Source organism: Python bivittatus, unplaced genomic scaffold, assembly GCF_059951505.1.
Source record: "Python bivittatus isolate LINGU-HERP-01145 unplaced genomic scaffold, Pbiv_v1 ctg000220_np1212, whole genome shotgun sequence".
Lineage (NCBI taxonomy): Eukaryota > Metazoa > Chordata > Lepidosauria > Squamata > Pythonidae > Python > Python bivittatus.
In genome coordinates this window covers 26,210,204-26,234,470 of record NW_028277048.1, presented here as the reverse complement: position 1 = coordinate 26,234,470, position 24,267 = coordinate 26,210,204, and the positions used below count along the sequence as shown (strand labels likewise).

The window sequence follows — 24,267 nt, the reverse complement described above, 5'->3', positions numbered from 1 at the left end:
TGCTGATGATTTCTTAGCCCTTTTTAATTCTGTGATTCTTAGGTATCATGTAGATGATATGTTCAAAGCCGGGTTCTGTAAAGTATATTCATAAACCACCTCCCATGAACGGTATGCTGCAGAACTACAGCACAACTACAGCTTTCGAGTGAGCTCCATGAAAATTAGTGTTTAGCAGCATTTCTTACATTCTTTTCTGATTGTACAGTATGCACCATAAATAAAAACTGTACAGAAAATAGATATGATACATGCATAGTTTGGATGATAGTCATACAAGAAAAGTTGAGCAAAATTAATTTGCAGTGCATCTTACTAACATGTTGAAAATCACTTCTAGTATTTCATCTAGCTTCATACTAATTGCACTGAGACAAAGATTATCTAATTACACAAAACTGGGCAAATGTTTTGTGTTCAACATTCCTCCTTCTCCATGAGTAGCACAATATATGAAGTGGAATTAGCTTTAGTAAGTCTAATGAAAGAATATGTTTCCTTTTGTTAGCTATCATCAGCTGTGTAAAGGAAGATAACTAAATGATCAGCAAAGGCCAAAGGTTGCTAATTGTGATTGTTATGTGCATTTTCTCCAGGTAATAATCTTAATTGAAAAAAAATGCTTTAAAATTGTAGCCACCAATTTTTGCATAATTAAATGCTGGTGTCAAAAGGACATCCTTGAGAGACTTTAGTTTTCCAAACACAGCAAAATTAGTGAGGTAAGACTTGGGGAAATTTCCACTGTACAATGCTGAACCCTGCATTTTTCCCGTATTTTGCTCTCTACTTGCAATATCATAATTGTGGGAAACCTAAAGGCCATTTAAAGAACTAAAGCATGAAACTCTATCAACTCCAGGAATGGCAACACTGAAATCAACAGTGTCCTTCGAGGACATCTGGAGTCTCCTCTGTTTTATAAAATTAAATTTTAAATCTCACTAAAATCACTAAGTTTCCCAAGATAGACTGTCATTTAGTACTGTGAGCCAAATTAGATGTGATGTGTTTAGATGTTGAATAGGCTCTCTGGTGTTTTTTAAAGTGTTAAGTGGCTTTCAAAGTGCACTGCAGTGAAGCTGAAGTATAATGTGGCTGTAACATCAAGCCAGTGCCCTTTAACTCTTTTTGTCTCTGCTTTTCTGCGATTAAAATTGACCTTGCCTTGAAGGAGCTATTTGCATCTTCTGTTTTTCCCTTGTAGCGTGAAGACTCCATATTCTGGTTTTGTTACACATTGTATAACTTTTTCATCTTTTACAATGACAGATGATTCCTGGGTGTATTTTATAGCATCTTCTCAGTTCATCTGTGACAGTGGCAAGATGCTAGCAAATACTCCAGAATCCTCCTCCACTCCCTTCTCCTCCTCCCCCTCCTCCCCCTCCTCCTCCTCCTCTTCCTCTTCCTCTTGTCATTGTTGACTCCTGGTGACTGTCTGGACAAGTCCCTGCAGTTTTCTTGGCAAGTTTTCAGAAGGGGTTTGCCATTGCCTCCTTCCCAGGGCTGAGAGACAGTGACTGGCCCAAGGTCACCCAGCTGGCTTTGTGCCTAAGGCAGGACTAGAACTATGGTCTCCTGGTTTCTAGCCCAATGCCTTAACCACTACACCAAACTGGCTCTCTTTACTTCTTTAGACCTCTGTTTTACAATCTTGACAACTTCTAGATGACTGGACTTCAACATCTGGGGTTATCAGCAATGACCATGCTGGCTGGGAAATTCTAGGAGTTGAAGTACATGCGTTCAGAAGGTTCCCAAGGTTAGGAAACAATGCTTCTGAATCTAATGTTGCTTTTAACTGCAGTGTTTGGACCCATAAACTATTTTTATTCAAATTAAAGACAATAAATGTAGTTAATTAATAAATATAAATAATATAACTGCATTTATGTTTTAAGCAATTGATTTAAAGCCAAGAAGAAGTGCTTAAATTTATTAGTAAAATATTCACACTGGGGATAAAAAGAATTGTCCATTGATACAGTGCCCAGCCCCAAAGATTAGTTCTAGAAAGGGACACTTCATCCATTACATTTTTATTTCTGAAGTGTGAATTACAGAGACATGTATTGGCAGCATGTATATCAAAGTATGTGCATCTTAGAGGATCAGTGTTTAGAGAATCATGATTAGATGTGTATGAATATAGTAAATGGGGAATTGGTAGCAAATCTAGGTATGCTGCTACATAACAAACTGGTTCATACATACCTCAACCCACGCTGTGGTTTGCTTGGCATGACAGCCATGGGGATTTGTAAGTCACGGTTTATGATATAGTGGATAATGTGAATCCAGCCAACTTGGTTTCTTCAGTAAATCATGATTAAAGATACCATGGCTTAAAGCAATGTGTAAACCCAATCAGTGTCAGCCCTGAAATAATTCTACTTATTAGACATAGATACTTTATGTACAATCTGTAGGTTTTGTACCAAATGTGAATGATGCTCAGACATTTCAAGATGGTTTTTTTTGCCTATGTTGAAAAAAGATGTATGAATGTATTTTGTGTTAGCTGTGAAAAACAGTTCACCATTCAGGACACAGCCCAAAGGGTTTGTCTGTTTGCTTGCTTGCTTCTTTCACAGGGGATATTGTTATGGAGCACATGTTATTAGGTTACTTGTACGACAAGATCAATCAGCAGGAGAAGGATCTTGATCCTTTCCCTCCTGCTATTTTCCCCCAATAATGCTCTGTTTCTCTCCAGTTAAAACTTGGCTTTAAATCTGTAAGTAAGCCTGATTGGAGGGGGAAATTGTGTAGTGTGGGGAGTTATAGGATTAAGTATCCTTCCCTTTTCTTCCCTCCCACTTTCATTTATTTTTCACAGTTTTGAAACGCTTTGCACCTTGTAGAGTTACATGAATGATTAATAATGGTAGCTACATTCGGAATATAGTTGAAGAACTTTTCCACAAATTACAAGGCTACCCTTTTTATCTGCATATCTCAAGCCTGATGAAACACCTACACAGAGATGCGATATTAAGCTGACAGCCATTTTCACTAGTTGAATCAGCAAAGACGGATGCAGAAAGCTTAATAACGGAGGTAATAATTACTGTGGTTGTTATTAACATACACAACATAATGCAGCAGCAGCTAAAATTGCTCCCGGAAAATTGGTACCTGTAATCTGTATTTTCTGGAAAAATTGTACTTGCCAACAGAGCTTCTTCCCTGTTTCCTAAGGATAAAACATTAGTAGAATTGTTCCTTTCTACAGAGGACAAAAATATGACTATCACTAAAAGAACTGATACTTATTATAAAATTAACATGGTTGTGGGACTAAGAAATTTATGACAATAGATATGCTAGAATTCATAAAGTTTCAGTAGTGGGAATATTAGCAATGAAAGGATATAAAACATGATGGACTATCTATAAATTCAGTTATGAAAAAATGGTCACTATTTATATATGGCTCTAATTTTAAAGGCTAGAGTGTGGTGGCTAAAGTTTCACTAAGGGCATATCCATGCTACACCCTTAAGCTGTTCCTGTCCTGTGCTGGTACTTAGCTGGACTCTCAGTTGGTTTAAGGAAATTCTTTCTTGATTAGGATGTTGCTCCAGCAGTTTACAAGATAGTTAATCTGGACAGCTTGCTACAGTGGCATGCCATTGGACAATTCTCCTGCCGATGTGCTCTCTCACGTTTCTGTGCCAGGAAAGCAATTGCTAATCATTTACATCTATTTATGCATATACATATGCGTGTGTGTGTTTGTGTATGTGTGTGTGTATATATATATATGTATATCAATACACAAAATACAAATATGTGTATGCAAAGTTGAATTATATATAAAGCATCAAAAGGCACATATATGCAGTCACAAAAATCAACATTAAAATGAAAATACATGGCATTTTCCCAAGTTTGGCTCAGTAATGTCTGCTGCAAATGTTATAAGAGTTTTCAAGTAGCATAGTGGTTATATCAATTGCCAGATCGTCACCAGTTCAAAACCTGACAGAAATATTTTTTAATTACTGTTTTTCCTTTCCTGAGCTACCCACTTTACTGTGGTTTTTTTTCTTATTTTTAACAAGTTCACCCATGCACCATTTCATTACTTTTCTGTTACTTAAGGTACAAAGGTTTCACCCTGGCTTTCAAATAGCCCAAATGAAAAAGTGCAGCAAAGTCCTTTGGGGCTATTTGTAAGTTGGGTTAAAAAAAAAAAGAAAAAGGAAGTAACAGCATTTCAACAGTGCAGCAGTGGAGTTAGTTTTAAAAAAAAGTGCAGCAGTGGAGTTAGTTTTAAAAAAAAGCCCAGCAGAAAAGGGGGAAGCTCAGGAAAAGAAAAATAGTAATTAAAAAAAATTATGCTAGGTTTTGAACCAGTGACTCTCTTCATGTTACTGGAACATGGCTACTGGAACACCATTGGTAAGAATAGCTGCAACAGACATCAGAGAGCTGCAGGACAGTGACTATTGACCCAGTAAGAGGGTGGCCCTGACACTTTGTACTTCTGCAGGAGTTTGCCTAGAAAAAAGTAAATGGGAGCAAGCAACCAGATAGCAATGCTTGAGCCAGCACAAGCCAAAAAACACTACTTTCAACATGGAACACACTGGTATAGGTCACAGTCACATAGGATGGGGGACAAAGAGAGGACAACAATATCTGTTCCTGCCCCCAGAAATAGTTGGTGGCTATTATTCATGACGAGGCCACTTAGCAGTACAAATATGCCCAAAGCCAGGAAATTGGAAGCTAAAATCGATACCTTAACAGGCATGCTCCTAATTAGGAATGTTGTTATGCAGTCACACAAATTGGGTTTCATTACAATTTATCCTCTGTGTAGTCAGACTGTTCCTTGGCGTTTGAGGCTCAGATCTAGAAGGAAGGCTATTGTGCTTAGATCTAGCAAAGATACTCTGTTGGTCCTCTTGAACTTTATAAATTTTGAGCCTTACTGCATTGCCTGGGGAATTTTCCTGCGAGCAGTTTGGTGCCTCTTTTGTTTCTTGTAACAGTAGCTGGCAGGATAGCTGAAAAAGTGGGTGTGTGCCCTCTTGTAATGTTTCCCCCATCCTGACTCAATTCAGAAGAGGTTTGGGGACTCTTGACACACTTGTATAAAGGTATTGAAAGGTTTTACCAAACTTGAAGATAGATATGACACTCTTTCAGCTAGAGCAGCGGTTCTCAACCTTAGGAACTTTAAGATGGGTGGACTTCCAGCTGGGGAATTCTGGGAGTTGAAGTCCACCCATCTTAAAGTTCCTAAGGTTGAGAAATGCTGAGCTAGAGTAAGAGGCAACTGTTTCTGTTTTTGACACTTTTCAAACTATTTTAGCTGGAGATCTTGAAGTCTTTGTCAGACTTCGCCAAACAGCTAATCGATGTCAAATTTAAAATTCTTAACTCAAGAAGTGCCTTTTTTTTAACCATCAATAGAATTTTGAAGTATATAATGGCCAGATCTTCAGAAGGTCTGGCAAATAACATCCCCATCACCTTTCAAAATCAATGTCAAGCATTTAGAGAGCTTTAATGGCATTCCCAAAAAGACTAGTATTGTACAATAAGACAATAAATGTACTGGATTGTTAAACATGCATCACAGTAAGTATATACTGTACCAGTTCGTAGATGTAGCTCTATATGATAGGTGAAAGTCTGCGGGTAGAGCCGTATGATTTGCTGACCCTCAAAGGAAACAAAGCTGATACTCTGCAGTTCCTTCTAAAAAAACCAAGAACTGCTCCAACATGGTGGTTTTACCTGGAGGGGTTTATTGTGGCTCTTGCAAAGAAAGCATAAAGAAAGGCTGAGATATAGTGCTGGTACGTAGGACTAATTTATGCACAGGGATATATTAAACACAGGGCTATAAAATATGGCCCTTTGAGGCATGGATATAATTAAAATGACCAAACTGTTCCACCAGCCATGAAGTCATTAGAAGCTACAGTCAATTTAATTGAATGCAAATCTTTCACCTGCTTTACTGTTTGAAGCTTTTCCTATCCATTACAAGGGAGAGCTGGGTTACATTTTATGTCTTTCTTTTTGTGAAGCCCTCAAGTGTAGTCATTTAACTGTCCTGTCCTGACACAAAATTCCCACTGTATAACATTTATTAAGAAATATGACAGTACTGCAATCACATTAAGGGTGAGTGAAGTTTTTGCAATGCAGACCTCTGTTTAAAGAATCAGGCCAGAAAGTCTCTCCAACAAGTAATAACATACAAGTTGGCTTCATGAATACTTGCTGTGTTAGTACTCGTGCATGTCAGGTAGCAGCTGAGACGAGGCTATGCTTGTAATTGCCCCAGTGGCCCCAGGGCTAAGATGTCCAAGTCTTGCCAGCACCCTGGGCGTTTTACCCTGCTTTAAACAAAATACTCCAAAGTATCTGATAGTAATATGGTGCATCGGTTGCTGTTATGGCATCTGGGACTGAAATGCAATTCCATGAAAGGTTCTCTGTCCATGTAACATTCGTCAATCCCACGTTCCCAGAGACAGCGCTGCAGAGTGGGGACCGCTAATGGAAAGGTTTTTTCCTGAGAAGGTTGACAAGGATTGTTAGACAGGTAGTCAGTCATTCAGCAGGCATGCGAAGAGTCTTCTTTCAGTGACTTTTCTGCGGCAGTGTTAAAAGCTATGAATGATACCAGAGGTCTGAAGAATGCAATAGAGCTGCCCCTCTCTGGAGGCTCTTTTTATAAGGCTGTTTATTCCTTCCTACAATTTTCTCTACATGTATGGGAGATGGTCTTTGTCATGTGGGGGACACCTGCTAATTAAATGCAGCTGTATTTAGGTTTCCAAGTATAGTTCTGGAGATGTGTAAGCAGGAGTATTACTTATGAGCGTACAATATGGCACACTAGCTTGCGTCTCTCCAGGCTCTGAAGAACTGGCTCTAAATACATTCAGATTTGGAATGTAAGGACGCCAGGAGAGAACTGATGCAATGTCTACTTGAGTTTATTCATGGAGTTGATTTTTATATTTGCTGCTTGAAAAGTCCAGGGATATGATAAAAGCCAATTGAACTGTGTTTGCATAGCAATTATTCCTGGCATAGTTTCTGAAGACTAATACAAAATCTCAAGCTAATTCACTGAAATTGAAAATTGAAGCTACAGAAAACAAAAAGAACTATGTATAGGTCATTAAAGCATTCCATTCATTAATTCTATTTAATCCATCTTCAAGGAAATCATTATGATAATACCTTTAGATAATCATGTGATCTCCATAGCTTTTATGTAAAACTTATATGTAGCACCATAAAGATTTTGAAAGATATAAATATAGGACACCAAACAATATGGCAAAATGTAGAGAGTTATTTAGAGATGTATGTAGTCACAGACAAATAATTCTTCCAAATTCTGGTTACTAAGGAGCAGCACAGTAATTTAAAAATTAAAAGTTGTGGTGGGAATCACATCCTTGGAAAGAACTTCCCCAAGCCAGGGTATTCAGAGCCATTGAAAATATAATTCTCTGAATTCCTAGCCAATGTGGTTGTTGTATTCCCATGACAACTGAAGGCCATAAACGTGATGGAAGCTGATCTGTCACAGTTTTAGCCTAGTTATCAAAACTATTTACAATGGAATTTGCAAAGTTCTAAGAGGCTAATAGAGTTCTGTCAAGAGAACAAGCTAGTCATAGCAAACACTCTTTTCCAACAACACAAGAGACGACTCTACACATGGACATCACCAGATGGTCAATACCGAAACCAGATTGATTATATACTTTGCAGCCAAAGATGGAGAAGCTCTATACAGACAGCAAAAACAAGACCAGGAGCTGACTGTGGCTCAGATCATGAGCTTCTTACTGCAAAATTTAGGCTTAAATTGAAGAATGTAGGGAAAACCACTAGACCACTCAGGTATGACTTAGATCATATTCCTTGTGAGTACACAGTGAAGGTGATGAATAGATTTAGAGGATTAGATTTGGTAGACAGAGTGCCTGAAGAACTATGGACGGAGGTCCGTAACATTGTACAGGAGGCAGCAACTAAAACCATCCCAAAGAAAAAGAAATGCAAGAAAGCAAAATGGCTGTCTGATGAGGCTTTACAAATAGCTGTGGAAAGAAGGAATGCGAAAAGCAAGGGTGAAAGGGAAAGATATAAGCAACTGAATGCAGATTTCCAGAGAATAGCGAGGAGAGATAAGAAGGCCTTCTTAAATGAACAATGCAAAGAAATTGAGGAAAACAATAGAATGGGGAAGACTAGAGATCTCTACAAGAAAATTGGAGATATGAAAGGAACGTTTAGTGCAAAGATGGGCATGATAAAGGACAAAAAAGGCAGGGACCTAACAGAAGCAGAAGAGATTAAGAAGAGGTGGCAAGAATACACAGAAGAACTATACAAGAAAGATCTTAATGTCCCTGATGTCCACGCTGGTGTGATCACTGACCTTGAGCCAGACATCCTAGAGAGTGAAGTCAAGTGGGCCTTAGGAAGCATTGCTAACAACAAAGCTAGTGGAGATGACAGTAGTCCAGCTGAGTTATTTAAAATACTAAAAGATGATGGTGTTAAAGTGCTGCACTCAATATGCCAGCAAGTTTGGAAAACGCAACAGTGGCCACGGGATTGGAAAAGGTCAGTTTATGTTCCAGTTCCAAAGAAGGGCAATGCCAAAGAATGCTCAAACTATCGCACAATTGCACTCATTTCACATGCTAGCAAGGTTATGCTCAAAATCCTACAAGCTAGGCTTCAGCAATACATGAACCGAGAATTACCGGATGTACAAGCTGGGTTTCGAAGAGGCAGAGGAACTAGAGATCAAATCGCCAACATTCGCTGGATCATGGAGAAAGCACAAGAGTTCCAGAAAAATATCTACTTCTGCTTCATTGACTATGCAAAAGCCTTTGATTGTGTGGATCACAACAAACTGTGGCAGATTCTTAAAGAGATGGGAGTACCAGACCACCTTACCTGTCTCCTGAGAAATCTGTATGCGGGCCAAGAAGCAACAGTTAGAACCGGTCATGGAACAACCGATTGGTTCAAAATAGGGAAAGGTGTACGACAAGGCTGTATACTGTCACCCTGCTTATTTAACCTATATGCAGAGTACATCATGAGAAATGCCAGGCTGGAAGAATCACAAGCCGGAATTAAGATTGCAGGGAGAATCATCAACAACCTCAGACATGCGGACGATACCACCCTAATGGCAGAAAGTGAAGAAGAACTAAAGAGCCTCTTGATGAGGGTGAAAGAGGAGAGTGCAAAAGCTGTCTTGAAACTCAACATTAAAAAAACTAAGATCATGGCATCTGGACCCATCAATTCCTGGCAAATAGAAGGGGTAGAAATGGAAGCAGTAACAGACTTCATTTATTTGGGCTCCAAGATCACTGCAGACGGAGACTGCAGCCATGAAATTAAAAGACGCTTGCTCCTTGGGAGGAAAGCTATGGCAAGCCTAGATAGCATATTAAAAAGCAGAGACGTCACCTTGCCGACAAAGATCCACATAGTCAAAGCTATGGTTTTTCCAGTAGTAATGTATGGCTGTGAGAGCTGGACCATAAAAAAGGCTGAGCGCCGAAGAATTGATGCCTTTGAACTGTGGTGCTGGAGAAGACTCTTGAGAGTCCCCTGGACTGCTAGGAGGTCAAACCAGTCAATCTTAAAGGAAATCAACCCTGATTGCTCATTGGAAGGATTGATAATGAAGCTCAAGCTCAGATACTTTGGTCACCTAATGCGAAGAGAGATCTCTTTGGAGAAGACCCTGATGCTGGGAAAGATTGAAGGCAAAAGGAGAAGAGGACGGCAGAGGATGAGATGGTTAGATAGCATCACTGAAGCAATGAGCATGAAACTGAGCAAACTCAGGGAGGCAGTGAAGGACAGGAAGGCCTGGCGCAATATGGTTCATGGGGTCACGAAGAGTCGGACACGACTTAACGACTAAACAACAACAACAAAGAACCTGCCTAGACCAGCTAATTGTGGCTACTACTGCTGATCATAAGGTTGGTCTCTTTCGTGGCTAGGATGGAAGGATATGTGGGAGTGATCCTATATTTTTGGAGGAGATGCTAGTTGAAAGCAAGGAGAGAGAGACACAGAAAAAGTAGTAAGCCTCAATTAGTAATTGGAACATATACTTCGACATGGAGATACAGTAGCTTTTGTGAGGGGGAAAGGTGCCGGTAGAGAATCTGACAAACTGACATGCCTCAGGCTTTCTCCCATTGAGACAAGACACCTACTCTTACCAATAGAAGAGAATATGTGTAGCTCAGGGTTGAACTGTGGAGTCCTTGGGGTTCTCTGAGCTTGGCTGTTTTCTTGCAAACGTTTCATTACCCAGCTAGGTAACATCTTCAATGGTAGAATGGAATGGGGTTTGCTCTCTGTTTTTGTACAGTGGAATGCCCTGCCAGTGTTGGTGAGGCTAGGGGTTTTGTTTTGTTTTATTTGTATTCTCCTTCTGGTAGTTCCTTGATTAGGGTATTCTTTCATGCTTGATTGTATGTCTGGTGATAATCTTGATGTTAATCTCTGCTTATCTGGGGGATGATTGCTGGTGAGGAGATGTTCTGGCCTTTTGTTTCCTTTTTATTGTCTCTTTTGAATAGTGTGTAGATGTTACTTATCTCTATGTGCCTGTTGATGGCTGCCTTGTCTGAATACCAAGCTTCTAGGAATTCCCTCGCATTTTTGGATTTAGCTTGGTCTAAGATGCTGACAGTTTCCTGGTTAAAACTATGGTTAAGTCTGTCCATGTGTTGTGAGATTAAGGAGTTTAAAACTTTACAATATTTTAAATTTTAAAGTTAAAAGTATTAAAATACTTCAGCAGAAGAAACAACAGCAAATTAGAAACCCAAGTCTATTGGAAGACAACCCACACTAATCAAGTACTTCATTACCAAAGTAACAACCCAAACTCCCACAAGAGGAGCTGTGTAAGAACATTATTCAAATGAGCACACTCACTGCAGCAGCCCAGAACAGCAGAAAAAGGAAAGAGACCACCTATACAACATCTTCCAACAAAATGGATATCCACGCAACTTTATCAAAAAGTACCTGGCCACTCAACCTACTACAACACAACCAACACAAGCTATGAAAAGGATCACACTGCCATACATCAGAAATGTCTCAGAAACTACCAATAGACTATTACAACCACATGGCATCTCCGGAGCACACAAGCCAACTAAAGCCCTCCAAAACATCTTAAGCAAACTAAAAGACCCAGAAGCCCAAGAAGAAAAAACAGGAGCCATCTACAACATACAGTGTAGGACAGACAGGCAGAAAGCTAGCAGAGTGTATCCATGAACATCAACTATAAGTCAGAAGACACAATGAAAACTCCTTAATCTCACAACATATGGACAGACTTAACCATAGTTTTAACTGGGAAACTGTCAGCATCTTAGACCAAGCTAAATCCAAACATGTGGGGGAATTCCTGGAAGCTTGGTATTCAGACAAGTCAGCCATCAAAGGCACATAGAGATAAACAACATTTACATACTATTCAAAAGAGACAATAAAAAGGAAACAAAAATACCAGAATACCTCCTCACCAGCAATCCACACCCAGATAAGCAGAGATTAACACCAAGATTATCACCAGGCGTACAATCAGCAGTAAACAATACCCTAATCAAGGATCTACCAGAAGGAAAAAAAACAAAACAAAACCCCCACCCCCACCAACACTGGCAAGGCATGCCACTGTATATAAACAGAGACCAAACCCCACTCCCTTCCAGCACTGAAGATGTTACCTAGCCAGGTAATGAAATGTTTGCAAGAAAACAACCAAGCTCAGAGAACCCCAAGGACTCCATGCCTACTCTTTCCCCCTTGGGATTGGGAGTGCTAGTTTGGATGAGTCGTGATAATTTATTCAATCACATGTATCCAAACTATAATCCCAAAACAAGAATAATTGGCCAGATGTGATAATGTTTAGAAAGAAGTGTTGGCCTGTGCCAAAGAGAGTTTACTTCCATATGGGAATGAATGCCACTCCTGTGAAAAACATACAGACAATTATAGCAACTTTATTAGTAGCAAGGGTTTCCCCTTCCCTTGTTTATAGTGTTATGAGATAGTAGAAGTAGAAATTTAAAACCTCAGTGACAGACCGTTTCTTCCAAAACTTCTAATGAAATTCAGGCTGAAATTCTTGAAAGAACTGAATCTGGATGGTTAGGGAGTTTTTAGACCTTTGAACAAGGGCTTTGCCATTCATCTGACTCCAGGAAATGTGCAAAAGAAATGCTTTGCATGTTAATAAACTTCATAAACCATGCACTGATCCTGAAATACAGGGGCTAGTTATGTAAATGAGCAGATGAGGAAAACTTTAATAAGAAATTCCTCTTTTAAGCCAATGAAATCATCTTTAGATGTAAAAAAAGGAGCTTATTGGGGAAATGCAGGAACAACACAGAAGACAACATTTGCACACAGCATTCCAAATAAAATCAGTGAAATCACCTTAATTAAACTAGTTACTGATTTTCTAAATAAATAAGATCTTGAGTTTCAGCAGTTTCAGAATTCCTTGTAGAAAAAAGTGGAGGAAAAAAAGCCGTCTGGCCCCTGCTTATTTTATTTTATTTTATTTTATTTTATTTTATTTTATTTTATTTATTTATTTATTTATTTATTTATTTATTTATTTATTATCAAACTTGTATGCCGCCCATCTCCCCCAACGGGTGACTCTGGGCGGCTCACAATAATAAAAAAAAAAAAAATAGATATTATTAAGTAGGCCCTCCTTCTTCCCTGTTCCTCCTTTTCCATTCCCAAGTACTTGGGTTTGTAGAATACAGAGGATAAGAGAAAGGCAACCTCTTCAGGGAGATGGACTGTCATTTTCTTCCAATTAAGCAAAATGTTGCACCTCTAACGTAACGCCAGCAAATTAAAAAACACTAACATCTGAACCCATCATCCTAATTACCTTTTGATTGAATTAGACACTGATTAGATATTACCAGTTATGCCAATGCATATAAAGGATGACTGTATATGAGAGACACAATTTTAGAAAACGAAAAGATGAATTCCATCTATTCAGATTCTCAGTATAAGGTCCACTTATCAGATGCTCTAGGAAGCATGATGTGCCATACCAAAAACTACGGGGAGTTACAAAGACACTGTGTTGTCGGTATATATAGACCAATGCAGGAGAATCTGTTTTTAACTTTTTCCTTTTTTGATACCAGTTTGAGGTGGGAGTAGTCTAGGGCAGGTGCAAAGGAACTATATTCCTCCATTCTCTCACCAAATACCTATCTTTGGTTCAACTTTATGCTAGTGGTGGACATAATTTAAAGAATTTCCTGTGTTGCACTCTTGATAGAAATACAGCTATAGGCTGGAGAAATGTAATATCCATCATAAACATTCTCCTATGTGCTAGATAGGACAGTGCATATAGCACCCACCCATGCTTCTGTCATATTTTGCAGAACAGATATGCAAGTGCCGTGTTTCATCAGCATATTTCAGGCCCAGAGTATGTCTTATGTTCTAGCATGCCAAAACTTCTATCAAATTACGTAGCCCATTCTCCAGTCTTCTTGGATTCTATGTTCCCTCACCAGTATGTCCATGCACCCCAGAGATTCAGAGAATTGAAATCCAACTTAGCTGGAGGGCACCAGGTTGGTGAATGCTTTTCCAGTTCTTAAAAAGTGTAACTTTGCACCCATGACTTAGTATTTTATTGATTCATATTAAATTGACAATTATCCTGTCCAGTCACAGCAGAAGTTGTGCGTTTCATGCTCCAAAACAGATTTAGATAAAACCAAATAGTCTGCAAACCTGGCCTGTCTTTCATAACTTAGTCTATCTTGATCTTGAAAATCTCCAAGGAAGGATTCAGTGATCTCCTAAATATTTCCATTGTTGAACAGCTCTCATGTTTGGAAAGATTCACCTCTACCTTAAATCTTTAATCTACATCACCATTCTGTATATAGCTTGTGGGGCTGTTATCAGTAGACACAGTAGACAAATATAATTTTAAAAGAGATAAATATCACAACAGCATCACTTAGAATGAGGGGCAGAATATTGCAGGACTGGAGAGATTATACCGTAGATCTCATATGACTGCTGGAGGGATTTTGAAGTGAGCTAGAAAGCTTAGATTATCTCCACACTATGGTCTCTTCCACCTGCTTCTGTCCCCCCCCCCCCCCGCTCCTTGGCATCCCAGATCTGTTCAAAGCTAACCTGCAATAACACCTCTCTGTGTGTGTATGTGTGTGTGTGTATGTGTGTGTGTGTGTAATTTGTATTGGTGAAACGTACCAAACAGAAGGAAAAATAATACAACAGTGATAATACTTTAAGTTTATTAATTTGCAGCCAAAGGCCAAAAAAGATTTATAAAACAACAACACACACACATACACACACACAAATACATACATACATACATATATATGGGGGGAGAGAGAGAGAGACAGAGACAGAGGCAGAGAGAAATAAAATTTTAAGGAAAAAATTAAAAATTCATATAATATTATAAAACCAGCTCAATCCATTAACACATTATGAAATTAAAGCATAGAGATACAGATCTAAATCATCTTGGTACATAAACCATATCTATGGATGATGACTGATGATGATGATGATGATGATGATGATGTGCCACCAAGTCATTGCAAACTCTTAGCAACCACGCAGATAGATTTTCTCCATAATGATCTGTTCTTAACCAGGTCTTTCAAGTCTTCCAACGGTGCACCCATCGCCACTGTAACGGAGTCCCTCCTCTTCTTCTCTTTCCTTCCACCTTTCCCAGCATTAGAACTTTCCCCAGAGACCTGGGTTTTTGCAGAATGTGTCTGAAGAAGATAATTTGAGCCTGGTCATTTGTGCCTTGAGTGAGAACTCTGGGTTGATTTGCTCGATGATCCATTTGTTTTCTTGGCTGTCCATGGTATTCTCAAGAGTCTTCTCCAACACTGATATATATATACAGTACATTTCAGAAATTGATAAAGAACACATTTCTTGAATCTACTCTTGTAATAGTATGTGGAAATGACCTTGGAATCAGCCGGAAGAGCCACAGCCAGGGGAATGGTCTGATAAAAGGCAGCTTAACCTGCAACAGGAATGTGGGTGTTGCAAACATCTCAGAAGGGACCAAAGTTCACGGGCAGGTAACCCATCATATATTTAGGGCTATATCTTTCATAAGACTAAGTAGCATGGTCAGCGATCAGACCATCCCATTGCCTTCCCTGCTATCAGTGGTCTAATAAGGAATGTTTTTCAGCCTTTAAAAAAGTACTTTGGATTGAAAAATAAGTATGTGGAAATCTTGCATGGAAATATCTGTGGTCTTCTTCTGTTCGTATACTGTATATGTACTTCAAAGTATTCTAAAGGTAGGCTGAAAGTATTCTTAATTTACTTGGGGTGGGGGAAATAAAAGTTGGCTGGGTAACTAAGTTTTCTTTCTTGTTCTGTTAGTCAGTATGTTTCAGTCCCTGTAATGCACTTTGAACCAATTTATTTTATTAATGACACTCATCATTTAATTGACTTGCAAAGCCCACTCCAGCCTGTTATTGGTACTTGTGTTTGTGCTAAATCCAAATTGGATGCATGCTGTTTAGATCTCTCTAAAAAAATCATTAATTCCTCAAATTGCAATAATGACAAAAGGCAACAAAACAGATTCTGAAATAAGTTTGTTTGTTTACTCGCCATTTGGAACACTGTGAAAAATAAATGGAATAAAATATGAGCGGTGTGCATATATATTTTTAAGAACAAGCAGACAGAAAGTCTTCTAGCAGTCTTCCAAGTGCAACATAAGAGTAATAAAAAGTATGCCACCTATTAAAAATATGCTAGTAGATATTCAAATTCCTGTTTGTTTTGAACCATCACTAGGTGGCCTTAGATGGAGCCATCGTGGCTTAAGGAGATTCTGGAAAACAAGATTTAGCAATGGCTTCAGGATAGAGAATGTAGTTCCTATTATGCCAAAATTCCTCTGAATGTACCAAAGATATTTGGACATAATTGGACCTGTAATCCCCCTGAGCCAAAATATTCTAGGTAGCGTAGTCCAACCAAGTCTCTGCGAAGATTTTCAAAACATCAGCCATCTTCCTGCCCTGCTCTGATTGAACTAGAGAATCTTGATTATGAAACTCTCTCATGGGAATTACACTGGCCTTTCTTCTGCCCTATTTTAAATGACAACTGAAGCTATGCCTGTTCACCCATGCACTAACAGAGTAACAGCTGTTTCAAGAGCTACCTTTTTTTAAGAATGTTTTTCAAATGAACTTTGCTTTAAGGGTTATATTCTAGTTGTTTAGTTTTTATTAAAGATTGTTTTCATTCTTTTTTGCACACCATTCTGGGCTCCTTCTGGGGGGAAGTGTAAAAAGAAAACAAATAGATCATTGTCATCATTAGGGGTGGCAGAAGAAACGCAAGCAATACTTGGTAGGCTGGACTCCCTCCATCTACCCAATAATAAAAAGGACCCAGTGTCCCCCCAACCAGAGTTACTGCAGAATATAGTTGTTAGCACAGGATTTCACATGCTAGTGGATGCATAACCTAATTTTACTTGCTTGATTATCTAATGGTAGTTCGTTCAACCTCACAAGAGTATTGAAGGGTAGTTGTGTGTATAGTGAATATAAACACTGATTACTACTTGAGGTTTTGATCCCATCAGAAAAGGCCCTCACCTTCTAGGATTCATGATGCAATAGTCATCCCATTTCTAATGAAATGTATGTACTTTCTCTCTCATTACTTTCCCTAATGTGAACATGGTGCAGCAGATGTTCAGAAGTATCTGAATCCACAAGATACAGCCTCTGTTACGACATGGGTTAATTTACCCTCTTATCTACATATAATCTAATTCATTGGAGGCTGTTTCACTGTTCTCACTGTGCCCCCTGCTATATTCAATTTAACCCTTCTCATATAAAATCAGTTGCAATCAATCTCCCCTCCAACCCACAAGTAGGGACTTAATGTCTTGTTCAAGGAGCTTTCAAATATTTTGGTGATGGTCCAATGCATTATTGATCATTTATCTTTTTCCACTCTGCATTGATTGGTTGATTGGCATTTTCTGCAACCCTCTTGATTTGCCATCATTTTAGTTTTGTAAATCATGCTTTGGTCTGGAAAAAAGAAAAGAAAAAGAGCTTGGAAGCATTCTCACTTAGTTTAACATGCATTGTAAAACCTTGTGAAACAAAAGTCCTCATGGTCTGGAAAAGATCATTGTTTTCTGTAGAGCCTTGTGCTAACCCTGGATTATAGCCATGCTGAAGGGAAAAAAATCAATCCTGAGGCATCCTTGAGCAGTCTTGAATACAATCTGCATTTAATGGTGGTAATCTATGTTAAACTGGCTGAAAACTTTCTTGTATTTTTGAAATGATAAAATACCAGCCACAATGAAGAGGCAAATATTCTCTTTCCTGAATGTTGGTGTAACCATACAGATAGTCCTTGACTTACAACCACAATAGGGACTGGAAAATTTGTTGTTAAGTGGTGTGATTGTTAAGCCAGGCATCATGTGACCACAGCCTGTTTTATTTTTTTTTGCAGTGGTTGTTAAGCTAATCACCACAGTTGTTAAGTGAATCACATAGTTGTTAAGCAAATTGCATGGTGATTAAGTGAATCATGCAGTTCCCCATTCATTTTGCTTGTTTGAAGCTGGCTGGGAAGGTCACAAATGGCAATCATGTGACCCCAGGATGCTGCAACCACCATAAATACATGCCAGTTGCCAAGCAACTGAATTTTGATCATGTGACTGCAGGGATGCTGTGACGGTCGTAAGTGTGAGTACCAGTCATAAGTCATTTTTTTCAGCACCGTCATCACTTCAAACAGTCATTAAACAAATGGTCATATATCAAGAACTACCTGTAAATGCCTTCTCCCTACTCACTGTACATGACAAAAGGGAAGCATAGCAGTGTTTGCTTTGAAACTATGGGAAAAAATGGTACTTAAGGCACAGAAGTTGTTTCATGGCTGTCCATTTGAGTGACCCTTGAAAGGAATGGTGTCTAATATTGGTGCACATAGGCAAGAAGCAGGAAAACAGCTTACCTTGTAAACATCTCTTTTGAAAAGATGTGTCTGCTGTACTTTTTATTAACTTGCAAGGTCACTGGACTTTTCCCCTAATCTTTGTTTTTTAACAGGCAGTTAGTAACTTCAGTCCACTGTGGGGGGAAAAGTGTGCGTACGCTGTTCCAAAAATAAGAATTTCCAGTACCTTCCTTGCCTGGTTAAATCAGTTGGCATGAGATTGGGGGAGCATGTGGTAATTCAAAGAACGAAAGCATAGGCAACTCATTCCTAGCTAAAACAGTTGATTGCATGAAAGTCCAATTGCTTCAGGGTCATTAATTCTATATATCCTGGGAGAGTTGGCTATATATTGTAGCTATTATGTGGCATTATGTGGGTAGCACTGCTGGTTTGGCCTTTTCACAGCATTTGGAGATGCTGAAACTTTTACCAAAGGAATGTTTTGTTGTTGCCATCGGCCATTTCTACACAGTTGATTTATAGCATCTTATAGAGCCATCCAAACATCATTGTGGCAATATATTAGTAATGAAGACTGACTTTCTAGCTGGTTGGCTCTATAAGATGCTATAAATCAGGAACTTGGAAATGGCCAACAGTTGTGAATAATACTTTTGGTCTGTTATGGGCAGTTCCTGTTCTTTCCTACTTGCTTTTTCTTTCAGCATAATAAGCTATTGCTTGGAATCCCTAGCAAAGACGGGCCATATAACAGCTCTTATAACTTATAGCTTTGCCACAACTTGAATCTAGTTTAATTTTCCTTCACCCAAGTGGATATTATTAAGCAAATATCAAGCAGTATTATGCATTTGAAAAATATAGCATTTCACTTAACTGCTGGTCTTTGGTGCCGAAGGAAAGATATCAAGAATACAACACAGTGCTGGCTGTACTAATATTTGGGGCAGGGATTTTTCTTTTGAGTGAATCTAGTAATCTACTTAACTTTCAGGCAATCCACTGATTTACATGCCACCTGACCCTCAGGATTAGTGTGCACCTCTAAACCTCATCTTGTCTACCTTTTTAGGAATTAAAAACATGCATGTTTATTTATCAAGCAAGTATATGTCCATCTCAGTAAGCATAACCTGCCCTTCTCAGGGAAGCTTCTAACATTAGAAATTTAGATAAGCAATAAGGAAGCTATATAAAAATCTTTGATCTGAAAGTGGCCCTATTGGACCTGAGTTATGGCAATACAATTGCTGCATTTGGAGGACCTTCTGTGCTTTCAAACCCTTCTGGAATGCCATAGCTATGGGGTCATTTTCAATGCCCATTGTCTACAGCTCAGCTTCCCCTGAGATCATGATATCTCTTAAGTCAAAAACGGATGTTTAGGTCTGGGGACACATCCACCTTTGTTATAGTTCTGCTGCTTCACCAAGCACAGTGATAATTTCTAAGCTCACTGGCTGCTTCTGTCATTGGGCGGGTGGGGGAGAGAGAAGGCTCAGCAAGTTAACACAAGTGAAAGGAAGTGAAGCTGGAAATTAATTTTCTGAGCATTATTGGTGTAAGAACAAGCATTGAGCAAATGAATTGGTTGGTGGGAAATGGATCTCATAGCACGTAGCTTACTCATATTAAAGGATCAGGGAAAGACAGCTGCTTGCCCCTGCTCTTTTAAAGGCTCCTATTAGAGTTATTGTCAAGTGACAACATCTCTGGCTAGTTTGACAGAATGTGTTCTTTGTGGCTGTCTTAAAAACATTTGCTGAAGTAACCTTGTCTTTCATGACTGAATTGCTAACTTAAGGCCTGTTTTGTCATCAAATGCCTGTCCAAAGACAGATAATTATAGATATCCACATAGAGCACAACAGGTGCAGTCAGCTATTTTAGAGACCTGACTAAAATAACGATACAGGTTCTTGTTTTCAAAGAAGACTTGAACCAGCCAATATATGTACCGAGCTTCTGGGCGTCTGTCTTGGTGAGGACTGAAGGATAGCTGTTTTTGTGCCTTCTTATAGCACTGAGTTTGCTAAGAGCCATGCTGGGTATGAACTGAAGTATATAGCTCTGCTCTGCTGTGAAGGGCTGTTTTTTATAAATTCAGCACGGAGTCTCAGACCCATATCAGGATCCTCAGTACTGGTCAGTGATGGCAAAGCTTTTCAAACATTTGGAAAATGCCTAACTTGACTCTTCTGGTGGGTCACCCACCCCTGAATAAAAGAGAAACAATTCTTTACATATTCATTTATTTAAAAAAAATACAGTCCAATCATGCGTGGTGCTATGTAGTATATAAAGAAATGTCAAATAATTACAAAAATGAAATATGAGTAAAACAAACTCAGTTTCTTTGGTAACTCAAACAGGGAGAATAGTTGTTGGGTGTTGGTGAACACTGGCGTGTCACCCGAAACGTCATGGCATGTCACCTTTGACATGTGTGTCATAGGTTTGCCATCACTGGTATAGGTGATAAGGACCTCTTTCTGGGGGTTCCAGTCCAGAATGGGCTATTTCCTTTGCCCCAGAAATAAATATTACCTCTTTGGGCAGTGGAAGCTACTAATTCAAACTGCATATGTGGCATGCAATACCAATACTGCTTTCCTTAATTTTCCTCCCCAAAATGAATGTCTTCCTTTCTTTTCTGTACTACAGTTCCTTCCTTTTGGGGTTTGGTGAATTCAGCCTGGAACCTTTGCTCCGTTGGAAAACGGCAGTCACCAGTCAATATAGAAACCAGCCATATGATCTTTGACCCCTTCCTTACCCCACTTCGGATAAACACAGGGGGTAGAAAGGTAAGACTCTGGTTGTACTTTCGATTGTCAAAATAACTGGTACATTTTTAACTTTGGCTCCTTTCCATATATGTGACAGTGTTTTCAACATCAGTTGACATCTAAGTTGTCGCGTCTTAGAGACAAATTTCTTATTTCTTGTGAATAAAGTCATACTTTCTTACTGTTGTGAATAACACTTTTGTCACATGCTGTGTTGTGTCCCATGTATAGATGGTGATCATTTTTAATATTTACAGATTTCTACCAAGTAACGAAGAAATTAAATGATGGTTGCAAGAATGGCAATCAATGTATATCATGACTTGCATCTTTCTGGATACTCCTGAAGTCTTTTTCCAATTTCCTCTCCTGCCTGCTATGTAGATGCAAGCTCCCCTAACCTATGCCCCCTAGATGTGTTGGTAAGGCTGATTTAGATCAAGAGTACTAATCTGAACTTGGGAGAAAATATTTTATAGAAATAGCATGGCATACCTGTGGATAAATCTAATCCAGAACTGTTAATATAAACCTACCCAATTTACACTTCTTAAACCTATAAATGAATCAAGACAGAATAATTATGCACAAGAATTCATATGCATGATTATTATGGGATATTATTATTATCATTATTATTTGCAAACTGATGTAGAACAGGACATGTAAAAAGAACTTGGCGCTTGAAAAATGTGAATATCGTAGTAAATAAAACAGATTCACCCATCCCTAGACTATATTTCAGATCCCCATCAGTGACTGGAATCTGGAACAAGACTGGAATGTGTGTTGCTGTGCAGCTCAGTTTTAGACATATAATTTTCCCTTTGAGGTGGTAATTTATTCAAATTGTATATCTAGGCATATTTGAGAGTTTTAATCACTGCCATTTGCCAGAGGATAGCCAAGACTTTTCCTGTAACTGTGTTAGCCTTGGGATAATGCACATTATTCTAGCCCTCAAAGATAATTGGAGATTCAATTATCCAGAGATTCAAAATAGAGTATACACTTGAGTATACAAACCCCAGTTTCACAATTCAGAAAATCTGGCTGGAGTCAGATGCTGCCTGCTTTGACTTATGTCAGAATCCAAAGCAAACTTTAGGAAATGGAAGGTTATGTTTCTCACTGACAAGTATGGGAAACAGGTGTAATATTTTGTGAGGTTTTGATGTAATAGAATGATATTTTCAGGCAGAGAAGTCTCTTCTGTGAGTGGGACTTCTGCCCACTTTCAGGAAGCATCCCTGGGAAAAAAGGCAAGATATAAATCTGCCAAGCAAATACAAACATTATTCTCAAATATCTCTCTCAGAAGACTCTGGTTTTATCTCAGAGTCTCAATCTCAACTCAGCACAAAATGGTCCAGTTATCACCTTTTTTTCCCCATATCGTTATGATGTTGCCTTCCTCTCATCCTCAGGCCATAACAGAGACAATTTAGTATCTTTAGCTTTCCAGTTTTAAAGTACTGTAGTGTTTTCTCTCTTCTCCCACCATGAATATGATGTGGCATGCTTTACTGATGGGATGGTTGCTTGATGTGATCAAGGATTGGCTACCACCCAGATCTTGTCAGCCCCTTTAGGCATGCCCCCTCCCTTCTAGTAACTGAAAATTGCCCTCCATGGCTGTTTTGGCTCGAGTTGAGACACAGACCAGAATCCTGGTTTCTACAGAGGCTTCTGTATCTGTAATGCCTGATCAGCATTTTCCAAAGCACTTCTTAGAGCTTATGTGAACTTATAAACACAAATGTAATGCTTGTTAGAAAGAATGCTAGACCTGAGTTTTTAAAAACATGGGTTCAGTGATCTCTCAAGAGAGCTATTCTTATGTTGAGGAGGAGGTTAGAGCTTAAAATGGGAGAGTCAGGTTCTTTGAGTGTTGCTAGTGTGGTCACCCTTGGGTGTATTACAGATCTTCTGCTTCTGCCAAGAAGGGCTTCTGTATGGCCATACATCGTATTGTTTTTATTAATTGGTGGCGGGGGGGGGGGTTGAATTCTGGCTTTGGTGAGACTAGGTGCCATAGTGACAACTGTTGTGATTGCATGCACATAAATTACAGCTGTGTGTTCTTTGTGGCTCTCCACTATTATTTCCAGCTACTATCAGCCATGAGGTGAGAACTGGACTCCTTGAACACTCATTATCAACATTGCCATTTCCTTGCAACACTAGTGTTGGATGAAGCATGTTCATTATCAGTTGCTCCCTCTCACTTCATCCCATCCCTCTCCTCCATGCCTGTTACAGGCCAGCTAGGCTGTCCTTGAACATGGGTTGGCACGTGACCTGTGTTCAGAAACAGCACAACTGACAGGTCAGGAGAGCTCCCTCCCACTTCACTCTGCACAACCTTCTTTTTGCCTGTGATGGGTATGCCAGGCTATTTTTGGATACAGGTTTAGCCCTGTTTCAGAAGAACACTAGATCCCTGTTCAAAAGTAGTCAAGTGAAAGGCCACAGGCATAGAGCACCTCCATGCTTGCAACATGTCAGTTGGGCAACTCAACAGCTGGCTAAACTTACTTTTCCAAACAACTGCTTACTCTAATCCAACCCCAGCTCAACCTACCCGATGTCAGGGAGAGTATTTGATCACTGTTTTTGCACTGGCAGGCAATACTGGGTGGGAAGGGAAATGAAGCTGGGGGAATCCACCAATCAGTTCCCTTCACTTGTCCGACATTAATACAATAAGGACAGTACCTGTTGCTGGCCTCATTTATGGGGCAGAAAAGGGATCTGCAATGAAGGCAGCACAGTTTGTGCTTCCGTTGTTGTTGTTGTTGTTCACACCAAGGCTGGAGGTTAGTATTGTAATGTGGCTGTCTGCTTTTGCCCTGTGATTGCAGGTCCCATCATGAACCATTCCTAGTGATTGCAAGGTGCCCATTAACTGTTCAGTTTCTCTCCTTCCATCTCCTATCCTGAGATTTCCCATGTTCAGAAAAGTAAGAGCAAACCAAAGCAGTGAAGTCCATTATTGACACTGCTTTCTGCTTGGTATCCATCCACCCTTAGGAACTCAGCTTAAATGAGACTGGAAATTATAGAGTGGAGTAGGGTTTCTTATCTTAATTTCATTGGCAATTAGAGCACAGGGACTTTGTCTTACTGAATTAGTAAGAGACATAAGGGAAATTAAGAGGGGGTGTAATTTAAAAAGAATAGGGCAGTGGACACTTCAAAGTGATTTGGAAGAAGTGTTTCAGACCTCACACATAGATAGCACCCCTCTGCTATTCTTTAAAGCAACTTAACTAATCCAGTTTGTGGCAGCCACAGAATCAATCTGAAGTTACCTGATTTGGCTCAAGATTCATCTGAATCCAGTGAACATTCCTAATTCCAAACCACCGTTAGT

At 39.3% G+C, this 24,267-nt stretch overlaps 1 protein-coding gene across 1 annotated transcript in view; it reads left to right on the top strand.

Moving 5' to 3' along the window:
- Window positions 1-24,267, top strand: part of CA10 (carbonic anhydrase 10 (inactive)) — a 364,325-nt gene that overhangs the window by 140,438 nt on the left and 199,620 nt on the right. Inside the window, exon 4 of the mRNA XM_088138547.1 lies at window positions 20,767-20,909. Coding sequence (XP_087994673.1) covers window positions 20,767-20,909 — 143 coding nt within the window. The remainder of the gene's footprint in view (window positions 1-20,766; window positions 20,910-24,267) is intronic.